Genomic DNA, 12,146 nt, shown 5'->3' on the forward strand with positions numbered 1-12,146 from the left:
AATTTTTCTATTGTTTTCAGCGTATGATTTGCTTATACACGTTTTGATTCGATAATTTTCTATTTTATTAGTTAACTCCAATCGAACGGTACGCTATGAGATTTGTCGAAGAATCCGAAGGAGCGTTCTCCGCAGCACAATTGGCCGCAGCCGAACGGGAGCTTGAGGAGCAGAAAAAGGAATGGGAACTGGACCGATTACGAGCACTGCGTGAGGAGGAGGAGCGGCGTATGAGACTTGCTGACGATGACGAGAAGCCACTGACGTTTGGACGTGAGGATGCGCAAAATCAGGTTAATAGCACCGCTGCTAAAAGCGGTTCTAAGCGATTAGTTAATAAGAGATTAATAGTTCCGAGTAGAAGAAGTTTACGTAGACGCGGCGGTAGGCGAAACAGACGCACACGCAATTTGTCATCAGAAAGCGAAAACGAAACTACTAGTACAGAATCGGACTCTGATTCGGAGTCGCAGGAGGAGGACGTAATTGAGGATAGTCTTGACGAAGAATCCAGTCACACAGAAAGTCAAAGTCAAGGAGATGAGGAGGAAGAAGGAGAGGATGGTGAAGGAGATAAAGAAAAAGAAGAGAGCGACGAGGAGGAGGAAGAGGCTGGTGAAGGAAACGATGACAGGAAGGCGAATAATCGCAATGATTCCGAGCGTGGAGGTTTTTCGAGACGAAAGGGCCGCTTAGCGGGTTCTGGCTCAAGCAGCAGAAATCATTTCGATTTAAACAGTCCACGTACTAGATCTCGTGGAAACGTTCAAATTAATCTCTGGACTCTGGACGTGAGTCCAATCTTACCTGGTGTAAAACCGAATTTTCGCCGGCAACGCAAGAAATTTCATCGTGCACAATCCGAGGAAACCTCTTCACCGTCGTTAGATGACATGTGTCGTAAGAGAAATATTCGTGTCAATACGAACGCCAAAGTATCCGTCAATTCAAATGTAAAAAGTGAAATCACTGAAATAGAAATAACAAATACCGATCAAAGTTCGTCAAAATACAAGAGAAATCAAAAGAAGGACAATTGCGAGCTTAGGTCATCATCTCCGATCGATTTCAATGGAGAAGTAGAGCAACATTTTACTGATTCTAACGCGGAGCAATCTGTCGACGATGATGACGTGGATTCAACAACATCGGTTACCAAAATGCATTCAAATGAAATAACTTCAAAATCAACTTCTGATAATGTAGTAGACGATCAAAGTGTTAAAAAAGAGAAGGAAAAAAGTGATGAGAAATTAATGAACGATATTAATTTAATGTCAGTTTGTTCCGTTCAAGTAACACGTTGTTCGTATAAAATGTTATCAGCGGTTAACAAGAAGCTCGAACCGGAGGTAAATCGTAATGAGGACGCGGAAAATCTCGACGTGAATGTCAGCGCGAAAGATTCTCGGTCTCCTTCAAGCACTGTGCAACTAGATGATTCGTCTTTTAAATGTACGAAGGAAACGGCAGTCAAGTCTGAATTCAATCCTTTGTGTACGAACACACGAAAAAAATTGGTTATTGCTACGTCAAAAGAATCTGACAAGACTGTTGAGTCACCCTCGAATCGTTCGGTGCCCCTTTTGCGATCGAAAATGTTGCGAAACGGAAGTCCTGATATGATTGACACAGTCTCTAAACCGGTTTCCATATCTCGCGTTTCCACTGTGCAGAGAAATTCCAAAACTAGTATAAATACTGATGATATTTGTGATAACGCGGTTGAGGATACAGATAAGAACAATTGTGATAGAGATAATAATGAATCCGAATTAGCAACATCTTCGAAGCAGAAATCTGATCAGAGACTCGATTCAAAGAATGAAAATATAAATCCTTCACCACAAATAGCGGAAAAAGAAACAAATGACACGGCGTCGAATGTGTCCGAATTTTTGATGCCTTTAACAAAAAGCGAATTTAATTCGAGTGAATCTAAATATAAAATACGAAAAGTAGAAGGCATAGCCCAACGAGGCGTCGTGACTCGTAGCTCCAAAATTCCATCAACTGTCAATCATCTAGAAGAAAATAATGCGCGTTTAATGAACGACAAAATCGATACGGTATCGGAAAGTAAATATAGTACGCAAACGAAAGTAGGCCAGGGAATGCGGAAAATTGACAATTTACAGCATCCAGTTGCGGAACAGATCAGAATCACACGATCAACAAGTCACTCGTGGACGCCTCCACTTCCACCTCCAAATAGTGGCGATGAGATGACGGCGCCAAATTCATTAAAATTAACACCGAGACGACGACCAGATACTCCTCTTCCGCGACCAACCACGAGGTCCACGAACTTTTCTACAAGAATGGAGACGGTATTGCCTAGTCGAGTCGATAAGTATACAATTCGGAATCCGAAGCACTGCCAAGATAATGGCATGCTGAGTCCTCCGATGCCGTTTAGACGTAGTAGTTCGATACCACCGATTAAACCGGATTCGAAGGAGGGTCCGGCAACACGCCGTCCGGATACACCCCGACCTAACATACCGCCCAGTCACAACAACGAACAAGTATCCAGAGTGACGCGGTCGGGAACGCTGTTAACATCGTCGCCTTTGTCTTCTGCATCCGCACTTAAAATAACCACTAAACACACGCGAACTCTATCGTTTAACAGCGAAGGCGAGAATACTACGAACTTAACGTCATCTTACGAGAAGCCTCAAAGAACAGCCAAAGTCGTCGCTATTCTCTCTCTTGACACGAGAAATAACAGCAGTAAAACCTCATCGAGTCACTCTAAATCCATTGTCAATTGCGAAACGAAGATCCAAGACAAAGAACTTACTGCGTCTCGATTGTCAGACTCGCTGAAAGAACAAGAGACTGATGAGGAGATCTGCTATTCGTCCAATATTAAGTCGAAAAGACTGCGTAAAGAAATTAAGCGCACTAAAATGCCATCAAATTCGCTGGAAAACGAAGACACTTTTAATGACGTTGTTGAAGAAGATTCATCATTGAAAAAATCTCGCTCTTCACAAATGTCCCTCTCGTCCTCCTCCGTCGCAATAACGCGATCCGACAAATTGAAGGATACCACGATATCTTGAGCCACACTAAAGTATCATTGTGGTAATCGTCGACGACGCAAGTTATTCCATCGAAAATATAATTATTATTTGACCAATGAGTCAAATATTACTCCACTACTATGTCTGCTATCCAATTCGCCTATACGCATGATGCCTGGTTTATGCTTAGCATTTCTTACATGATATTCTTATCTCGTCTTTCTTTTATTATTATTTTTTTTTTTACCATAATATAAAGGTGTTTTTTTTTTAGTATTTCGTAATAATATTAAAAAGAGAACAGTCAATAATTGAAACTTGATTTTTTTGCATATAAATGTTCAAGTAATTTTTATCTTTTGCAAAGAAAAATTCTGCTTAATATTGTAGAATAACAATATAAAATAAGTTTTGTTGAGAAGTGAAAGTAATTATATAAAAAAAGATCACTTCCGATCAAGTATTTTTTGTAATATATTGATTATTAAAGTAATGGCCCTAAGTGACCGCCGACGGATCTCACACTATCTTAACATATTATAAAAGATATTCGATCGGAGGTGACATCAGTTTTCTAACATACGTATCGTATAAAATTTTTTTTTTCTTATTGAAGTTCTGAAAATGTAGAGTTATAAAACTTACATACTTAAATTCAGATAAATTAAAAAAAGAAGTTTATTTGTCTAGCTTTTTATTTAATTATTTGCTAACTTGTTTCTTTCCAGAAAAACACAAAGTTTAAAATACTTAAAAAATTTATTTAATAATTAAATTGATAAGAGAAATAAGAGGTTTCATGAAATAAAAACTAATCTAAACCTGGCTTTAGAAACGTTTGTAATTAATTGGGCGTTGATAGCGCGGCATTTGCCCATACTTATTCTATATTTATCACTCAGTGGCTGTTTGATTCTTCTTTTAGAATAATCGTGTGCAATTCCTACAAAATGCAAAGAAAGAGAAAAAAAAATTGAAAATTTTATAAGAAATATAGAAAAAAAAAATCTTTATGATAAACTTTAGCATTGCACGTATGTGCAAATTCTATATGAATAAAATTACAATATAAATTTTAAATGTGAAAAATGAAGAACTTTTGGGAATAGATTTGTGTTAGAATGATCGAAAGTTAAAAAAATAAAATAAAGTAAAATTAAAAAATAAAGGAAACGTTAGAAAAAGCTGTCACACTTTATACGAAAAAAAAAATGACAGAATCAAATAGACATGTTCGGGTATTAATGTGGAAGACGAGTACGTATCCTCTTGTATATAATCACGATATAATTACGATAAGCAATGTATTTCCTCCGGGTTATATCGGATAATACACGTGTAATATTTGTAGCGTTGTAAATTGTATTCTGGCTCGCCGCCCTTTCATCTCATCTTATTCGTTGTAAAGATATCAAATGGATCCGCTTGTCCTGAATGCACTTTTCACAATGTAGCTTCTTCTCTGCATGTTCCGTAAAATTAAAAATGCAGAATGGTGCAAACAGGGCAGGAGATAGATCTTCAGTCACATATGCCTAGCGATTTATATAAACGGCGTGACGAGCGAAATGAACGAGTGTATTATATTAGAATTGAGAACCGAGCTGATTTTGAGTAAGCGATTCTCTAGTACGCTACACTAAACTATTCATACACGTATATCAACGGGCGTTATGAGCAAGAAACGTGATAAAAGTAATATAAGGAGTATATGATGAAGCGCATAATTCGATCCCATTTTATTTTTGCTATTTCAGTGATTCAGTTTAAATTTTACTGAGTTTGAAAAAAGTTTTCTATGATAATTTATTTAAATTAATGGATAAATGGACGATTTGATTCGTCGCCGAAAAAGTAGCCAAAAAAAAAATCGATTTGAATTTTCATATTGAGCTACTTAATTCGCAGAACAATAATTTGATTATTATATATACATGTTATAATTATGTATATGTAATATATAATATATATAATTATACAATGTATAATTATATATATGAATATATTGCATACAAGGATGACCCTCTCGTCGCCTTTTTCACTTGCCTCCTCTCGCTACATACATAAACACACATTTACACACACGAAACAAGCAAAAAAAAAACACAGAGAGAGTAATAATTAAGTTGCGTGCCTGTATTTTGTATGATCGAGCGAGAGTTCGAAGAAGAAAAAAAAAATAAACGAAATATTCCTTACTATATCGAAATGTGTACCCTTATTTCTTGATGCGTTTCCAAGTCTGTATCGATCAAAGGTTCAGTTCCGTTTTGGTGTCAAATCATTCTCAGCTCAATGTGCTTGTTTATATTTAATCACGATTTAACGCGAAGAATGAAACTTGTTTTATTCCGATGTCTGTTTGGTGTGGCAAGGCTATCATGACCGCACATTTTTTGAGAAGATGTATCTTAATATAAAAAAAAAAGATAGAAAAAAAGAGCTCCAATAAAATTATTCCATTAGTAAAATGGCACCAAAACACTGCCTTTGCCATTCCAAACTTGGAGTCCGCAACAAGATATGAGCAGGCACATGAGTGAGAACGTTATATGTTACTGCGTCTGTTTGTGGAATCAATGTATTCCATGTCTATCTCTCATGTATGTATGAAGAAAACATACATAAAATTAACGCAGTAATAGATATAAAGGAATATATCGTAAAGAACTCTTTCTCAAAATATTAAGAACGAGAGGAACGAGAACCTTTGAACGTCTACAGAATGCCCTAATCCTATATTTTTACAATTTTTCAATAGATTTTGTTTCCTTCAAAGGATATTTAAAGAAATTTATTGCTGCAAACTTTTTCAAATTTGACGCTAAATATTCTGGAGATAAATTTAAATCTCAATGAGCAAGATTGATTTAAGTTAATATATTTAAATTTACTTTAAATAGAATTTTTTTATTTTAAATTTGTTATATCTTTCAGACAACGTGAAAAAAATATCTCCCAATATTATAACTAAAAATTCTTTGAATTAATACATTTTTGAAACTTTTTAATAATGGACGGAAGTACAAAGAAGATAAGTTATCGCCTCCTTTCTCTCTTTCTTTATTTTCATTATTTGTCGGAATCTTATTTATTGGGTCCGTATTTTTGCAATAGAAATTATTATTTATTTTTATATTCATTATATTTTCGTTATGTATACACAAATATCAGACTTTTAATTAACAAATTTAATTTTTTATAAAAATTTTTAAAGCAGATTTGTTGATTACAAGTAAATTCAAGATGTATTGTATAAAGACATTACAAGAGCATATCGCAAATTTAATGAATACAGAAACCGTATAAACGGACTTTATAAGAGAACGAAATATTTTTTGCAAATCATAATTATCTCACGTAATTTTAACATTTTGCAGATATGGTTATCGGAACACACGATGGAACAAATGCCAGTAAGTACAAAATAATTTTTATTTTTTATTGCACAAAAAAATTAAGAATATGCACTGTATTATTCATTACTCATCTTAATTTTTTAATTTGTATTATAATAGTTAATGTATATTAAAAATCGTACATTGACAACTTTAGACAAAAAAAAAAGAGTAAAAATGCAATACTCTTAACAGATAATAAAGTGCAATTAAAGAATTCAACCATTGAGTTTGTCGTTTGAAAAATATAATTAAAATTTAATTTTCTAGATGTGGTGCCCACCGACTCCTCCTACAACAGATAACGATGTGTACATCGATTACTCTCTCGGATTTTTATACGAAAATATTCCAATGACGGAAGCTCAACTGCCGCCGATTTACGTGAAAAAGGAACGTACAAGGACCAGGATCGAAATTGGTATCACAGACGATGGTGAGTCTACAGTTGATTAAATATTTGTTTTTTTTTTTATAAATTAACTTCCAGTATATTGTCAGTTCTTCAACTACAGTAATACTCAAATATTAATATTTTCCTGCTTTTATTTTATCTTATTTTGTTTGACTAGTTTAACGTTGCTTTTGTCGCAGGTTGTCGACCGGCTAAGATGATGCGACATAAAGAGGAGTCCGTGTATGCGCCAAGATCTCTCTTCGATCGACCATCACCAGCATTGATGAAGATGCGCCGTGACATGAAGCTGTATAAGTATCGTGCAGTCGTGCGTCCACCGATGCCGGTTTTGAAAACTTCATCGCACGTCGTGAAGACTTCGCCTGAACCGGATCAAGCTATGGACTGGTTAATTTACGAAGAATGGGGTCTATTGCATTCGATTCAGAACTATCAAAACTTACCGTTAAACACAATGATTCTTTCACCCGGTCATACACCTAATTGGGATATGGTTGCCGATAGCATCAACAATGGTGCGCGTTTATTCAGATCACCTAAGCATTGCCGAGGCAGATACGAGTCTGTAATAATTCCCAGGGAGGAGGGTAAGCTTCTATACGACACTACGCCAAAGAAGCAGAAGAAACAAAAAGGAAGTGTTTATAAAACTCTGCCAGTGTCCGAGGTATGTATTGGCGTCGATAAGCAGTACGATGGCATTAATTAAAAAAGAACGAAAACCAATTCTAATATTTATATGCATCGCTAAAGTCTTAAATATTTTTATCTTATTTTTTTTCAGCAACAAAGTAAGAGCAACAGGTCGATGAGAACATCACAGTTACATAATCAAGACAGGAATAACTCCTTTACATCGACAGGCGGTCAGAGATACGAAATCATGAAGTCCGTGTCTAATAAGAGAACACCTACCGTAAAACCATCCATCATAAATCCAATGATGAGGAATCCCACGAATACCACTGCTTTAGCAGAGTACAAAATACAAATAGAAAATCCAATTACTCCGATTGAAGTTGCTACCCGACGTGCTGATAGAATTGCTAAAGAGAAATTGAATAAGGCAGTTAGTATAACAGATAAAATTAACATTTATTCTTAATTATTATTAAATCAAAGTAAATTTAATAAAAGACTTAATATAACTGTTATTATTTGCTACATTAATATATTTGTAATAGATATTTGTTAACCAAAATTTACAGTCGCAGGTTTTAACTCCGGAACAACAACAGCAGGTAGCGGCACGACTTTTGCAACACCAACAGCAGCAGCAGCAGCAGCAAGCCGCTCAGCAGCAGCAAATAAAACTACAACAGCAACAAACTCAACAAGCCGGACAACAAACAATTACAAACTCTGTTGCATCCCAAATTCATCAATTACAAGCAATTCCAACAGTAACTAATACAAAAGTCGCTGCAGCTAACGTCAGTTTGAGCAATGCAGCAACTACCACAACAGCCACGACGGTTAAGGCTCGACCTGGAAGTGGACAAATGGCCATGCAGGAGGTGAGAACAACGTCAGCGAATGCAAATATGCAGCAAACTGCTCAACGAATCGCAGCGGCGAGCTTGGGTCAAACTTCCGCTGGTACGGCTAGTGGTCAAAAAAGCAGCAGCCTAGTAGGTGTTACAATGGCCACAGCAGCGGGCAACAAGACCCCGACGCCAGCACAAATACAGTATTATAGACAGCAACAGCAAGTATTACTACGACAACAGCAGTTTAAAGTATTTCAAGCTGCTCAAGCTGGTAGCGGTCAAAAAGTGTCAGTTGCGGTATCGGCCACAGCAGCCGCGGCGGCGGCTCAACAGCGACCGGCAGCAGCTACCTTAACGAAGCAAGGTATCGCTACTCCAGGTGCTGTGACAGGTCAGACCGCTGTAAATAAGCCAACAATGACTAGGACTATGTCTGAGACTGAAATGACTGCATTGTTGCAAAAGCGGACGTTACAGCAACAATCAAAAGCCGGAGCAGTCGCGCAAGTGCAGGTGAGGATTTTGACAAATTTAAAAAAAAGACAAAAATATTTTTTTTTATATATAATATAAAACGTGGACTTACTAATTTATCTAAATATGACTTAAAATAATAGTTTGCATTATTTGTCTTATATAAAAAGAAAAAAAGAAACTAAACGGTAATTTTTTATTGTAAGAATAATCGATTGTGGTTCTCCTACAGGTACCTACACCAACAGGACTCGCGTCGGCACAGATTTTTGCTCAAGCCGGTTTGCAAGTACAACAAGCAGGCACTTCTGCGGGTGGTACTCCAGTAGCGACGCTCGTGAAGACAGCTAATGTAGCGGGTGTTCGCACTGCGACACCTCAACAGATACGTCAACTGGCGGCTCTTCACCCGCAGATCATTACACAAAGGAAATTACCGACGCAGAAGGTTGGTCAATTTGCAAATAAGGCTGGTGTGCCAACGCAACTCATCGTGCAACCGAAATCGCTACCTACAACAATGACAGTACAACAAATTCAGCAAGTAATAAAACATGTACAGCCCTCGGCGATGCAACAATTTACTCACGTACGTAAAGAAATACAAACTTTTTTCCTTGTTTGTAAAATTTTGGTTATAAAAAAAGTTCTATTTTTATTTTATTCGATTTTTCATACATCTATTTATAAAATTATTCGTGTACAAATGCAATTAATATTAAAATTTGAAAAAATTAAATAATTTTAATTGTTTTTTAATTTTATCTTATTAATTTTTAATATTTGTAGGTCTCTACGGGACAGTCGGTGTCTCAAGCTAGCCAAGTTGTGTTAACTAAGTCACCACTTCAGACTCGAGTAATACCAGTTGCACCCGCTGCTTTGAAACAAACTATTCAAGTAGTAACTGCCAGTAACAATCCTCAGCTACGACAGACTACGCCTATTCAAGGGAAACCAATTGCCGGTACAATGAGACAAAGTTCTGGATCAGGTCCTAGTCCCAATTCAAGTTCGACAGGTTCTGCAGTTTCTGGTTCCACCGCTGCTACAGGTATAAATCCTAATGTGGGTGTCACTTCTGCATCCACCTCGAGTTTATCCTCCCCATCTGTTCTTAGTCAAGTAAGATTGCAAACTTTAACGCAACAACAGACTCAGCAGGATATTCAACCGAAATAGTTTTTTGTCACAATTTAATGGCGAATAATTTTATATTGGAAAATTCGGAAAGCAGATTTATTTTTCAATTTAAGAAATGAAAAATTTTATAGATTGTTCTTACGTTTATCAGCGTAACACACATAAACCATTCCAAGCTTTGCAAATAGCTGTAAGTTTGAAGACATAATTTGTGTAACGTAACGCAACAAATAGCGTTTATTTATAATAAATAAACCAAATTTATTCAGCGTGTTAATTCCGCTATTTTATTTTTGCCTGCACAAAAAATTAACAGTTATCTTTTGATAATTATAAACTCTTACATTACATTAAAACAATACAGAACAAATACGAAATTATTAAGAAGCGGAGGTTGTAAAAAAATTAAAAGAAAAAATAGTCTTTAAAAAAATTGTTTATTTAAAATAATTCAGTTCTTACTTTATTATAATGTACTATAAAATGTAGAATATCTCTCATTTCAAGTCTATATTATAAATGTGTTTATAGCATCTTTACTTAAATTTATAAAACTATCAAGAATATTAATTTAAAAATACGAAACATTTATATTACGAGAATCATAACATTTTTTTTTTTTATCATCAAAAGCGATATATATAATTTTTTTTTATAAGATTTCCTGAGTGAATGTTATATCCACGACTGGACATTTAAATAACTGTATAGAAAAAAATTCTCTATGAGAAATCAAACTTTACGTTAGTCTTTAAAGAAAAAAAAAAAAGGTTGAACAAGGTTTCAATATCGTTCATCTGTAAGAAATTAAATTTATTATGATTATATGTTATGTAGTGAAATTATTCAATTTATTAATATATATTTGCTTTTAATTTGTAAATGTTCCAAACTGTTGAATTAGGTGATTCTTACTGCATTAAATATAAACTACGATGTAATATGTTAAAATCCATTGTCTATATTTTTTGCGGGAACATATCCCAATACAATGCTTGGTACACTGTACAGATATATTCTTTCTCGTTTTCTTTTTTTTTTCATTAATGAAAAAAAGAAGCGAACTGTGTTAGCCTCGAGAAATACGCTTAACTTATCGACGAAACTATAAATAATTGATTCAAATAATAAAAATGTTCAGAAGATGTTTAAAGGACTGCCTGAAAAATAATATTGAATTGAGATATCTTTCACACATCTAGAAGAGGTTTAGAACATCTTTTATATGGTGGTTTTAGAATTGACACGTACGAAAATATGTAATACGTAAAAGAAACGTATTAAAAAGACATACATGGTTTCATTGAGTAAATTATGTATAATTTCAATTTTAATCATCTTTATTTAATAACTACGGTCAAATTTATTGTATATTTTGAAAAAAAATCATCTTAATAAATCTCCTAAATCAATGAAATATTAAAACGCTTTTTCGATGTTGAAAAAAGGCCTGAAAATATAGTCAGGTGTTGGGTTTAGACATCTTTTGAAGAATTATGGGATTGCATCTTCGAATGCAGCTTTGTATTTATGATTAATCGCAGGTCGTGATAAGACTATTGCAGCGTTTACACTAGACTCGTTATAAAATCATACGATACAATACAGGGTTTTTCATTCCGTTTACGTACAAAATGAGTCGTTGGAGCGTGAACTTCTTAACATCTCCGTTACACCGTTTGATTAATTAAGTACAGCGATGTAAAAAACAGATCGAACGATCATCTTGTACGTTTGGTGTCGATTAAGAAAACATTTTATAAGTCAAAAAAAAAAAATTTTTTAACATTAATTTCAAATTCGTTATATGAGAAGAGTATTATTTTTTAATTAACACTTTTGTTTTCTCCGACACCCTCTGTATGTACGTATGTACGGTATATATGTATATATGTATGTATAATTTGTGTATTATAAGTACTAAAATAAATCTCATGAAGCGATAAAACAAAAAACAAGAACTTTTCTTTAACAAGATCAAGAATTGCTGTGCAATTTTTCTCTATAATAAATAAAAAATCAATATTACACACGTAAATCATATTATTCTTTTCTTTATCGTTCTCAATCAATATGACATAACTTGTGCTATTATATCTGGACGTAAATCGAAAATTTTACATCGAGTCGATTAAACTAATATTCCCATATCAATGATTATCGATCATTGGGTAGGATAGGGCAACGATAA

At 34.7% G+C, this 12,146-nt stretch overlaps 1 protein-coding gene across 5 annotated transcripts in view; it reads left to right on the forward strand.

Annotated features, from left to right (window-relative positions):
• The window catches only part of Dom (domino helicase), a 28,383-nt gene extending 16,467 nt beyond the window's left edge, over positions 1-11,916 (forward strand). For 4 of the 5 annotated variants that reach the window (XM_070655140.1, XM_070655139.1, XM_070655141.1 and 1 more), the window contains exon 26: positions 72-5,233. In XM_070655140.1, the coding sequence (XP_070511241.1) occupies positions 72-3,071 (3,000 nt within the window). In that variant the 3' untranslated portion in view covers positions 3,072-5,233. Of the gene's footprint in view, positions 1-71; positions 5,234-6,412; positions 6,449-6,700; positions 6,867-7,024; positions 7,516-7,632; positions 7,918-8,056; positions 8,852-9,044; positions 9,402-9,601 lie in introns of those variants that run through there. The other variant, XM_070655144.1, reaches the window with a different exon arrangement.
• Positions 11,917-12,146: the final 230 nt, after the last annotated feature.

The sequence above is a fragment of the Cardiocondyla obscurior genome, linkage group LG04 (assembly GCF_019399895.1).
Source record: "Cardiocondyla obscurior isolate alpha-2009 linkage group LG04, Cobs3.1, whole genome shotgun sequence".
In the NCBI taxonomy this organism is placed as follows: domain Eukaryota; kingdom Metazoa; phylum Arthropoda; class Insecta; order Hymenoptera; family Formicidae; genus Cardiocondyla; species Cardiocondyla obscurior.